Below are 12,353 nucleotides of genomic sequence, written 5' to 3' on the forward strand. Positions count from 1 at the left end.
CAATAGGGACTGTTACTTATAGCTATCACATTTTATATGCTCAGTTTTTTTCTACTGATATATTGCACTGAATGAATTTTTCTTTCTTTGAACATCATTCCGAACTTCATAAACACAGAAAAGCAATGTGAGAATGGTGAGAAACTTCGTAAAGTTTTGGGGCATTTTGAGACAAGCAGCAGCTAATCTTTTGCTGGTCTGAGTTAAAGTGATTTCTTTTTTTACCTCACTGAAGTGCTTACTTCTGTCACACACAGTTGTTTGTGTAGAAAATACTTTTGATCACAATGTTAAAAATCTTCTGTATATTTTTAAATGCTGATAGAGGGCAGTTAAAATTCTGCTTGTTTTCTTTTCTCAAAAGATTGAACTTGATTTGATCGTGGACACTGAAGTTCTTTTATCAAAAAGAGGCAACTTAAACTTTACAGAGAACTGGCCTAAAAAGTTGCTTTTGTTGTTCTAAAAGCAATGTTATTGTTAATTAAATATTAATAACTTTTTTATTAAAGATGTGCTTAATTTTTAACGAGACAGGTCAGTGTTCTAAATACTGGCCAAATATATACTGGTTTATTCAAAAGTAATTAACGTATTTATTGAGTGCAGTTATTAATTTTGTCAAAATGCTGCCTTTTTTTGAGATAATTTGTAGATTTCCATGCCATCATCAAAAACTCAAGCCTAAAACCTTTCTCCAGTTTTCTTCTCAAAGGAAACAAAAATTTGTTAGTGACTGAAGTACAGAAATTCTTTAAAGAGCCTTTCTAAAGTTTAACAGAAATGGGGCTAAATTTGAGATAATTGGGCTTCTGTTATGGAAACAATGACTTAGTTTTTACACTGCACTTTCCTTCAGTCTTTACACTTTTTTGTAGGTTGTCAGCATAAATTGTTTCCATCTACACCTGATGGAGAAGACTTTGTTCCTGATTGCTCTATATCTCCACCCCTCTGAATTTTTTTTCAATAGGTGCACTAGGCCTTCCAATGAGGGGAATGAGCAACAATACCCCTCAGTTAAATCGCAGCTTATCACAAGGCACTCAGTTACCGAGCCACGTAACGCCAACAACAGGGGTACCAACAATGTCACTTCACACGCCTCCATCTCCGAGCAGGTATTTATTGATAGCCAATATTTCTGCAATTGTGTCTTTCTGCAGAGCACTTGTTAAATGTTCTGCATATTTTGCCTTGACTACTTTACAGTCTGATTAATTTAAAAAAAAAAAAAAAGAAAAGAAAAAGAAAAATAGTTTCTATTGACCACTGCCTGTGTTAGGGAAATGATACTGTGAAACAGTAAGATAGGATTTACTGTAAGACGGTAGTTGATTTTTGTATGTAAAGGACAAACTGCTGGCAAATTCTGCTTCAGAATGTAAGAGGCTGGTTTTTTGGTTGTTCTGGTAAATGTATGGTTAAAATTTTTATATGGATGTTACACACTACAGAAGAATGTTAAGGTAGTAGGTCTGAAGTGCTCATTAAAAAAAAAAAAGCTGTAACACCTTTTCAAATGCATAATATTTAAGTATTTATCTAAACCTGACAAAGGACTCGATTAGTATGTAATGGGTCATCTGATGTTTCTGAAGAAATCCAAAACTACATTAATTACAGAGAGTAATCCAAACATGCTGTGTTGACTCTAAGCACAAATTAAGTTGCAACAACTCAGAGTCCATCCTACGTTAGTAATCTAAATGAGTAACCAAATACTATTGTACAGATTCATCTCTGTGGATGGTTTTTTCTCTTTCAGGGGGATATTGCCTATGAATCCTAGGAATATGATGAACCACTCCCAGGTTGGTCAGGGCATTGGAATTCCCAGCAGGACAAACAGCATGAGCAGTTCAGGGTTAGGCAGCCCCAACAGAAGCTCTCCAAGCATAATATGTATGCCAAAGCAGCAACCCTCTCGACAACCTTTTACTGTGAACAGGTAAGGCTGTTTAGTGAGACCATCCCTCTACAGCCATGGACATGCTTAAATGCTGCTCTGGAAATATAAGTTTTATCCATTAGAATAAAGCTCGAAAGCACTGCTTCGTGTGTTCTCGTCTTCTGGCAATAAACTTTGAAGCTGCTTTTAATATTCACACAAGCTTTTTGAGGCCTTTAAGCTAAATTCTGTTTCCGACTACTGAATTTCTGCTGCTGCTTCTTTAAGATCTGTGATGTTTCTCGCGTGTTCCTGAATTTGTTTTTGAAACATGCATTGATTTGGGGGTATATGCTTCTATTTTAAGACTATTCATCTATGAGTTTGGGAAGAAGTAAGGCAAGATTTAAGAACACAATAGTTATTCTGGAACAATAGTTAACTGATTCAGATGCAGTAGGGACCTAGTGTTTTACTACTTTAAATTCAGGAATAAGATGGAGAACAGTGGTTTGCCATTCATTCAAGGATGTGGTGCTCATTTGGATGCCAAAAGCTTCTCGGTCACTTCTGCTCTTTTCCTAATGGCGCAAGGTTGTAACATTGCAATATCATTAGGCTTTAACTGTGTTTTGGTGCTGTGATTATGCTTAGTTCATACTGATAAACTTGTAGTAAGAAGTGTGTTGATTCTAATTATTTAATGTGTGTGGTCACAGCTTCGCACACCTGACTGCTTTCCAGGCTTCGTTCCAGAGCCTCACGGTCTCTGTGCCCCCAGTTTAATCCTTTTTCTCCTCTGAGGCCCTTCCTTAGGGGACTTACTCTTAGATGGAGTACAAACAAGCTCATGGCAGTCAGGTGCCTCCTCTAACCCCATCTAGTATTTTACAAAATGGATAAAGGAAGGTGAAAACCAGTGTCACGGTGATCTGAAACTTGGGTCAGGCCACTTAGTTTTGTAGTTTCGCACTATGAGTTAGGCATAAAAATGCTTTTCTCAATCATAGATTAGAGATTTCGTAGTAGCAGTTCATGTTCCTTGAGTGTGAGAGGACTCTGTGTCTTGCATGTGATTACGTTGAATTTGCTTTTTCTTTCCTGGGATGTATAGCAGCAACTAAAGGAGATGATAATTTAATAAGATAACTTTACATTTTAAAGTATTTTGAAACTTGAGCATCACAAAAGGTTGAAATAGCAATATATTTAAAAGGTCTACATGCAGAGGACAATGATTTTGGAGATTGATTTTGTATACAAAGTACTTGTTTAAGTGAAATCCCATCTGTAGGAGCATTTGGATTAAAATCCTCATCTTTCACTGTTTGCATTGTATATCTGATTTTCAAGAAGCTACAATTTTTACAAGTTGAGGAGGAAATATCACTGGAACAATGTCAGGTTCTTATTCCACAGTTTCTTAGCCTACAGAAGTACAGTAGTAGTAAATATCCAATTGTTAATTGATATATTTAACAAAATATGGAAATTATACTTGGGAGAAGAATTTATGGTGTTTCCTTGACAGATGCATGAATTATGTCACTTCTAAGAAGTGTTTTCTGAATGGTTGCCTTAGTTGGAGCAATGCAATTTTTTAGGTTTTTGAACATGAATACTTCACTTTCCCTTTCATAGTTACATTGGTAAAACAGATTATAAATAATTTTAGGGAAATATGCATTTTGTGGCCTAATCCATTTCTTATCCCTGCAATTCTTAACGTGGTTATTTCTAATTAGTTTAAAAGAAAACAAAAAAAAAAAACTTTGCATGAGAAATAGTGTCTGTTATCAGGCTAGATTATATGCCCTCCAGATCAAGTTGTTCCTTGTTGGTGCTCTCACCAGGTCTAGAATTCAGATAGTACCAGAAATGTGTTTCTTCAAATGTGCCAGGTGTCCAAAATGTGGATGTCTTTCAAATACACCGCCTCGGGGAAACAAAGCAGGAGAGAACCAGTCTTGGCTAACTGTTCCTTTTCTTGATGTCTCAATCCAAAATGAAGCATTTAGGGCTATTTCAGATGGAATGAAATGCTTCAGATTTGTAATTGTGGAAAAAGTCTGTGTAGGTAAAATTTCCACTAGGAAAATGTTTGACATTTTTATTTGTGGAAACTTCTAAAACATCAACTTCCATACTGTTACAGGGGAAAATGAATGCTGTGATTTCCCACAGGGCAGAAATTCAGAATTTCACTCAGCTGGGGCCTACCTTTGGGCTTCTCAACGTCTCCAGCTCACACAGAATGAAGCGGATCATTCGTGAGGGTGTCTTTCCAACCACAGTAGTCCTATATGATGTTTAGATTTTTGCCTGACTATATGAAACTAGTTTAACTGGTGTCCTTGTGTGGCAGAGACCATCCCTATGCTCGTAGTAGGTACCATATGTACATGGTGTTGATTGCACACCGTAACTGTTCAGCTTATAACTGAGTCATGACAAACTTGATCACTTCCATGATCCAGCTTCCCACCTGCAAATGGATGGATTGCAGTCTGACTTTTCACTGCTGCATTTACTGCTGCTCCATTTTTCTATATGAAATTATTGAGTAACGATCATGTTTGTCATAACTTATTGGTTGACAGATGTCTTAAGGACACAGTGGCTATTAAAAAACAAAGTTATTTTTAAGTCATTCCAGTTGTCTTGATTGAGCAGTGCCTGCTGCTGCTGCTCAGAGTTTTCAGAAATACAGAGGAAAATAATTAAAAACTGAGTGTTGACTAATGTGGGTTACTTAAGCTTGAAATAATTTAAGTGTCTTAGGGGTATTTTTCCCCCTTAACGCCTTCCACTGGAAACTGCAGAGTTTGTATATCCTTTTGTCTGACTTCCTGGATTTTTTTCACAGTATGTCTGGATTTGGGATGAACAGAAATCAGGCATTTGGAATGAATAACTCCTTATCAAGTAACATTTTTAATGGAACAGGTGAGTTTGCTCTGATTAATGTTGTCTTAAAGTATAGCAGAGAGATTTTTTGACTAAATAAATCCAATTGAAAATACTTTGTTCTGTTGGAGTGCAACTGTGTTATAATTTTCAATTGTTCCATAGAAATGCTTTAAGAGCTGTACTATGAAACTGTTACTGCTTTGTAATAGTGGATTTTAATACTTTTGAAGACAAAGTGAAAGTATTCTGTAGAATACTCACTGTAGATCACATGACTATAGATTATACATAGTCAGTTAGAAATGCAAAATACCTTGTGGAATTGAAAAGGGGATCAGAGGAGAAAAGATTTATCCATTTTCTATGAAAACATTATATAGGGTAAAAACAGTGGGAAAGCATTTTTTGAAATCTCAAACTCCTTTTGAACATCTGGTTTATAATGTGATCCTTTCAATTACTTGTTTCAGTTGTGATTTTTCTCTGGGAATTATTCTTTGCCTGAATTTAATGAACTAGAGGGGGGAAAATATCCTTGTGCATAAATGCCTTAGGTTTGTCCATGTTGATGTTTCTGTAGGTGGCTGTGTATATCAAGCAACTTGAGGTGTTGGTGATATCACAGAGTGGAAGGGTTTGGGTATCCCTTGTGACATCTTTATCGAGCCGCAGCTCTGGCCTCGCCTTTGTAGTATTTTCTGCTACAAATCAAAACATGTTCCCGTGTACCTTGCATTGCATTGGCTCTGTAGTTGCTTCAGTTCTATCTTACCTTATCTAAGGACAAAAGAGCTCCTTGATGGTGCTGCTAATATGGGTTGTTATCTTCTCTCAAATTTCTTCTTGGTAGCTCCTTAAATTTATACAGGCTACCTATCCTAGTATTGTAATTTTGATAGTCTGCCTGTATTTTATGTGTGCAGTCTTTAATTCAAAATAAGTAGACCTTGTTACTAAATACTGTTGACTAGCTATTGTTTAAAAGCAAACCCAAAACATCTTGATGTTCTTTAGGCTAGTCTCATAACACAGAGGCGGTAGTTATTTGTAATAATTATAGTAAAGAGTAAAAAGATCAACTTGAGGAAAGAAAATATATCCTGCATTTATCTTGTGCATAATGAAGTCTTTGGATAAAAAACATAAGGGAATTAAAATACTTGTTTTTATTGTAGATGGAAGTGAAAATGTGACAGGACTGGACCTCTCAGATTTTCCAGCGCTAGCAGACAGAAACAGAAGGGAAGGAAGTGGCAATCCAACTCCATTAATAAACCCTTTAGCTGGAAGGGCACCCTATGGTAAGACTATACTTTTGAATGCTCTTTGAATGAAATCTGTATTTGCTTGGTTCACCTTTTGCTGTTCCTAACACAATAGGTAGTATTTTCAAAAATGCCAGACACTTGAGCTCTTAAGTCTCGTTTTTTTAAAATAAATAATCAATATCTCTGTCATTGGAGTTTCCCCTAAGGCTTTTGTAAGTATTAGAACTCATCTGCTTTAGTTTCACGGTCAACAGAGGTTGTTGGGGTTTTCAGTCTGTACATTATGATTACTCTGAGGCTGCTCACTCTAGACATTTCTTAGGCAACAGGTTGTTTTCTAATTGCATATATACAAGAACTGTCGAGGTCTAGAGTAGTAAAGTTTAGAAATAATATTTGGTTACTAGAGGTGTTATTGTGTAAGAAGTCAGCAGCTGTAAACATACTGTGTATTTTCTCTGTTTATTGGTAGTACTTGCTGTAGTACTGTTCACTGTCATTCTTACAATGAACATCAGATTTCCAAAAATAACCTGTAAGCATCAACTATTATCAGTCAGATTCCAAGTCTGTGTCTTATATAATTCTTGCTGAACAGCTTAAAAATAATAAAAGGAAAAACTTTAAGGTGGATACAAATCTTATTATTTGGGTCTGGAAAAAAATCAGGTAAGCTTAGTGTGAGACACAATACTTTTTTTGTTACTGCTTTAGTAGATTTTGTCATGCATGTTGCATCAGCTACCTGAAGTTATTTTTGTGACACTCGTCGAATTTCCAACCAAAAAATGACCCAGTGTTTTCTAACTATAACAACCTAGTGTTTTTCAGAGATATCTCCAACTTTAATTGAAGAGAAATAATAGATACTGCATTATCAGGAGAAAGTAGCCTCATGGATTGGGCGTAACCAGGGCCCTCTGCTTAAGATAGCTGTGAGAACGAGCTAAATGAGTTAAACTGAAGTGCTCCAAAGCACAGGGGAAAGTCACTTCCCCAAAGAAAGATGCTGAAAAGTCACACTGGGAGTGGAGAGCTAATGTGGCTTGTGGTTTACATGAGATTTTGTCTTGTTTTTGAAAGAGAAGCCATTACATGGAAAATTGATAGAAGGTAGGAAGGAGATCCACACAGATGTACTTCCAGCATGGAGCTGGAATTCAACATTCAGCAGCATTGCCACATAAAAAAATCTGTAATTGCTCCTGTCCTTATGCCATTTCCCCGTTTTGGTGCTAGCACAACGGTTGGCATACCTCTGTGGTGAACCAGGAAAGAAATTTCACTGTGTGAAGAGTTATCTGGAGCATCTGCTTAATGCAGGGGGTGGGTATGGTGGTATAAGCAATTGAGAAGTGGGGATATGAGATGCAGTGGATGCTGTCACCAGCAACAAAAAGGGGAGAGCACTTTTGGTTGTGATCAAGGAAAAAAAAAAGGTTTGAAACTGAGCAGAGACATGCTTCCTTCATGCTTAGCTTATTTAGGAAAATTAGACTTCAGACAATTTTTTAGAAAGAATGAGACTATGCAACACAGTTAATCCATTATCAGTTTTATTCATACAGTGGAAAAAATCATAAGTCTGGATGAAAAAGGTGAACAGCAGAAACAAGATTAACTCAGTCATTTTTTTAAAGTGGTTCCACTCAGTGGTTCCTTAAAATAAAGGAACTTTGATCTCTAACTTCAGAATAGTAGAGAAGGTCATCTATATTGTCAGCTATTGAACTATATTAGATCCTATACATCTATTAGGAGTCTTTGAAAAATAGGCCCTAGACTACTTCTGTCTTCTCTTTTGGTAGTGCAATGTTGTTTGCAACCAAATCACTGAATTACTTCTTTGTCCTTAGCAAAGAATACCTGCCCTTGGGTGTGTGGTGTGGGGGCTTTTCTTTGGTTGATTATTTTGGGGTTTTATTTTTGTTTTGTTTTGTTTGTGGGTTTGGTTTGTTTTTTCAACGGGCATTAAAAAGAAAAAAAAAAAAAGATGTTGCTTTTCAGTAGTCGGAATCCATGTTCCAATGTGACTGGCCTACTTTTTTTAAATTAGGGTCAGAGCACTGAGAGTTGCAGGCTAAATGCTTTCAGTTTTCATACTGAAAGCAGGAGTCGTTCTTATGTCACAGGCAAGTATTTCATTGGTGGTATGTTCTGTTGCAAGTTAGCTGGGCGTCCTTTAAGAATACGTGCTTCTAAAGAGATTATGCTAAGAAATTCTTCATGCAATTAGGGGATGGAGGAAAAATGTATTATAATCTTAAAAGCAGTATATCCTTCCTTCATCAGTGGATTTCCTTAAATACCGCTTTAATAATGCCTGTAAAGATTAGTTGATTATTTAGATGTGCAAAACAGGTGCTGTTCCTGGTAAAAATACTGGGCTTCATTCTTAAAGCAGTGGATGTGTCTATGAATTTAACCTGGAGTGTTTCTCAGCTCACACTTAAATAAGAGGCTTTAGTCTAATACATGTGGATGTTTTAAATGAATATGCTTTGTTTTGGTTTACCTGGGTTTTTTTGAAAGTAATTTCTGCTGTACAGCTTGCACATAATGAAAACGGACAGTAAGCAAGATCAACAACAGAAAATTCTTTACTTAGCAGTCATTTAATGCTATTCCTGCTTTCATTTTGATGATAGTTGGAATGGTAACAAAACCAGCAAGTGAGCAGTCCCAGGACTTTTCAATACACAATGAAGATTTTCCAGCATTACCAGGCTCCAGCTACAAAGACCCAACATCGAGTAATGATGACAATAAATCTGTAAGTAAACCTTAAATCTTTTGAGTGTTCGTACTTCTTTTGATTATTAGATTTTAAAATGGGCAGTGACTATATTTGTAATATAAGATTTTCAAATTGACCCCTCTAAATTAAGAACAAATTTTCCATAAGCAACATTTCATATATAACTATGTAAATGGAATTTCTCACAAAGTTTTATGGTCCCAACAGTCACTGCAACCTTGGTTTCTTAATTTCATTTGATTTCTGTGTATCCTTTTGTATTTTGGGAAGGGGCCAGGGAGGAACTTGCAAGAACATCTCAAAATTTAATTTTGAGAATGAATGTATATTTTTCAAGTTTTGAAATTCATGATTTCCTTTTCTACCAATTCCAGCTCATTTTTCGCTGTTGGTGCTTCTCATCAGTAGTAGTAATTTACATATTATAACATCTTTCTTCAAAGCTGTCAAATCCTTTAAAAGTTAGGTGGTACAGTATCACTTCAAGGTAAAATTCTTGATGGGGAAATGAAATCACAGGGAATAAACTCTGTTAAAAGAGACCATTGCATTCATGGATATGTTGTAGACTAGTGGGATATATAGCTTAGATTATGGGGTTTTTTCATTGTTTGCTCTGAAAGATTTGTAATAAAAATTGCTTTTTTTATTACAAATGAAAGGTGAATAAAATGTGGATGGAAGATAAGTTTCCTACAATATTTGACAAAATGTTCTACTTTCTGATTGTTTTATTACTTATAATTGCAAAATGTATGTTTATCAGGGTGGCATAAATACTGATGAGTAGGTAGTAGATGTGACTACATGTGAAAACTGAAAAATGCAACTCTTCAAAAAAGGGATGCGGGGAAGCCTAGCTCCCAAATGTTGTGGCCAGGTTTATCATGTGGAAAGTGTTCTGATACAGTTAGTGTTGAATACCATAAGGAAGGAGGGAGTAAATGTGATTCCATTGTGTTACTGCAGACTTGTTTTAAAGAAAAGTAAAGAGTAAGAAATAATAGTTATGGAAGATATCTTTTGTCAGCATATGGGCTCCTCGCAATTTTCTTGCCAGACATAGCGTTTATATCTCTTTCCTGCTAGTTGCAAATGTGCCAACTGGATGTTGCTTGCCCCTGAAATTGGCTTGAGTTATTATGTGTTGCTGTGTCACAGTGTTACAAGACCGTGTGGGAAAAATATATGATGGGATCAGTCCAAAATATTCTCTAGTCACAGGCAGTTGGGATATCCATCATGTATTCAAACTTAGGTGTAAAATATTTTCTTATCCTTTTAGACTGCAAGCGGTAGGCTCATTAATAGCTCTTATTGCATGACAGGTATATTTTGGAAGTGGTAAGTATTACATAAGGTTTGTCAACAGAACTCAAGAGCTTCAGCTTTGTTCCATTTTAATGCCTAATTTATTAGAGTGACTTGATGTACTGGTTTAGAGCGCTTGACTGAAAGATACAGTCACAAGTTTTTCCATTTTGGTTTGTTTCCATCATACCAACTCTGCAAATTATTTTTAATAGAATTTGAGTACATCAGGCAAAACATCATCCAGCACAGATGGGCCCAAGTTTCCTGGAGATAAAAGTTCAACTACGCAAAACAACAACCAGCAGAAAAAAGGGATCCAGGTGTTACCTGATGGTATGTGTTACTCCATTTTTTTTCTTCTTTAAAAGTTTTGACAGTCATTTAGATCATCTTATTGATTCTTCCACTTCTTGAAAGGAGAAAATTAATTTGTTGTTCTTGCCCAGGTCGGGTTACCAACATTCCTCAAGGGATGGTGACGGACCAGTTTGGAATGATTGGCTTGTTAACATTCATCAGGGCAGCAGAGACAGATCCAGGAATGGTACATCTTGCATTAGGAAGTGATTTAACAACACTAGGTCTCAATCTCAACTCTCCTGAGTAAGTTTCTGGGTTTTAGTACTATCTTCAGTTTTGGTTTTATTATGCTGTTGTTCATAATATGTTCACTTAGCTCACACGACTGTCAAACCCTGAAGATGTTTTACCAAATAAAATTTGAAAATGTAATGACAGTAAAATAAAATTTTCGTCAACAAGAGAATTGTGGTTCAAGGCACACTAAGATCTTCTTATGCAAGCTTTCAATAAACCTAGTGGCTTTGCTTATTCTTCTAACTTCTTTAGGACTTTCTTCAAGGAATTGGCAGTGTATTGTTAATAAATTTTATGTATACATTATTTTTCAAATAATATTCCTTGAGAATATCTACACTTAACTGTGCAATTTTGGGGGGTAAATTCAATTTATATTAATGTAATAATGAACAGAGCATCTGCAGTGTTACCCTGCACCAAATATGAAATGAATTTTTAAAATGAAAAAGTAGTTTTGTAGTTAACTTCTAGTCATTCAGTTTGCCTAAGTTTAGTCATCTAGGCTTCCTGTAGAAGCAGTGGGGAGAAAAGCAGTTAGTGACTGCACTAATGGTAAGATAAGTGCTTAAGATAGATCAGATGAATCACCAGCCCAGGGTGCCTCTCTTTCTCCACTAGTTATAGACAGAACCTAGATCAGTTTGGACAAAACCACTTATCTTCTAGGTGATTGTAATTGTGAGAGCAATTTAATTTCTGGTACTCCGACTTTCAGCTGAGAATCTCCCATCATTTTGTTTCAGCAGAGATTTACATAGTGTTAGCCTTATTGACAGAGTAGTATACACATTTTAAGGTTTGCACATAGTATATTAATGAAACAAAGACCAGACAGCATACACACAGTTCTCACTTTTCACAAATTTATATGGAGCTGCACTCTGAATGCACAAGTTCAGGGAAGACTGATGAATGTGGGTATCAAGTTGAGAAGGAAAGCATAGGAAAAATGGTTCCTGATTTTTTTCTAACTTGAAATAATTTGCATGAATTTACGTATTTTTTTCTAGAGCTGTAACTTTTTAGAAATTACCACTTCTGGAAATTCTTTCTGTAGAGCTTGCATCAAAACTTAGTCAAATTGTTATTCCATTGGCACTTTGAAAAATACTTCAAAATTATCATCTAAAGTCAGACTTCTAATACAATTGTCTGTAGTTATTTGCAGAATGTGTTACGTTAATGCAGTATCTTCTTCACTTGTAGTGTTAGTCTTGCAGGTCACTCCTCCATTGAATCAAATAGTTTCCCACTGCCATCCCCTTCTCCCACAACATAAAGAGAATGCCCGAAGAACAGTTAAACTGACCATGGGTTGCTGTTTTTCTTTGGTAGTCCCAGAGCTTACAGCTGGGACTGGGAGATGGGTCTCCTGGATCTACGTGATACTGATGTAATTTGCACTTCTCAGTTGCTCAAACATGATTTGAGGATGATCAGCTGAAAGTAGAATGCCTTTGCTCATTAAAATAATTTCAGGTACATCAGTATCCAAATTTTGGAACTGTTCCTAGACACAGGTCCATCTAGTTATGCTGTTTGGTTATACAGCTATTTTCTCTAGCTGTTGGCATGCAGAATAGGAGTAGTGATCCTACTTTTGGTGATACTG

At 36.1% G+C, this 12,353-nt stretch overlaps 1 protein-coding gene across 1 annotated transcript in view; it reads left to right on the top strand.

The window, feature by feature from the left end:
* CNOT2 (CCR4-NOT transcription complex subunit 2) overlaps positions 1-12,353 on the top strand; it is a 93,201-nt gene that overhangs the window by 67,485 nt on the left and 13,363 nt on the right. Inside the window, exons 4-10 of the mRNA XM_082495853.1 lie at positions 974-1,121; positions 1,769-1,951; positions 4,758-4,837; positions 5,977-6,102; positions 8,718-8,842; positions 10,354-10,474; positions 10,588-10,744. Coding sequence (XP_082351979.1) covers positions 974-1,121; positions 1,769-1,951; positions 4,758-4,837; positions 5,977-6,102; positions 8,718-8,842; positions 10,354-10,474; positions 10,588-10,744 — 940 coding nt within the window. The remainder of the gene's footprint in view (positions 1-973; positions 1,122-1,768; positions 1,952-4,757; positions 4,838-5,976; positions 6,103-8,717; positions 8,843-10,353; positions 10,475-10,587; positions 10,745-12,353) is intronic.

The sequence above is a fragment of the Vanellus vanellus genome (assembly GCF_965231255.1).
Source record: "Vanellus vanellus genome assembly, chromosome: 1".
Lineage (NCBI taxonomy): Eukaryota > Metazoa > Chordata > Aves > Charadriiformes > Charadriidae > Vanellus > Vanellus vanellus.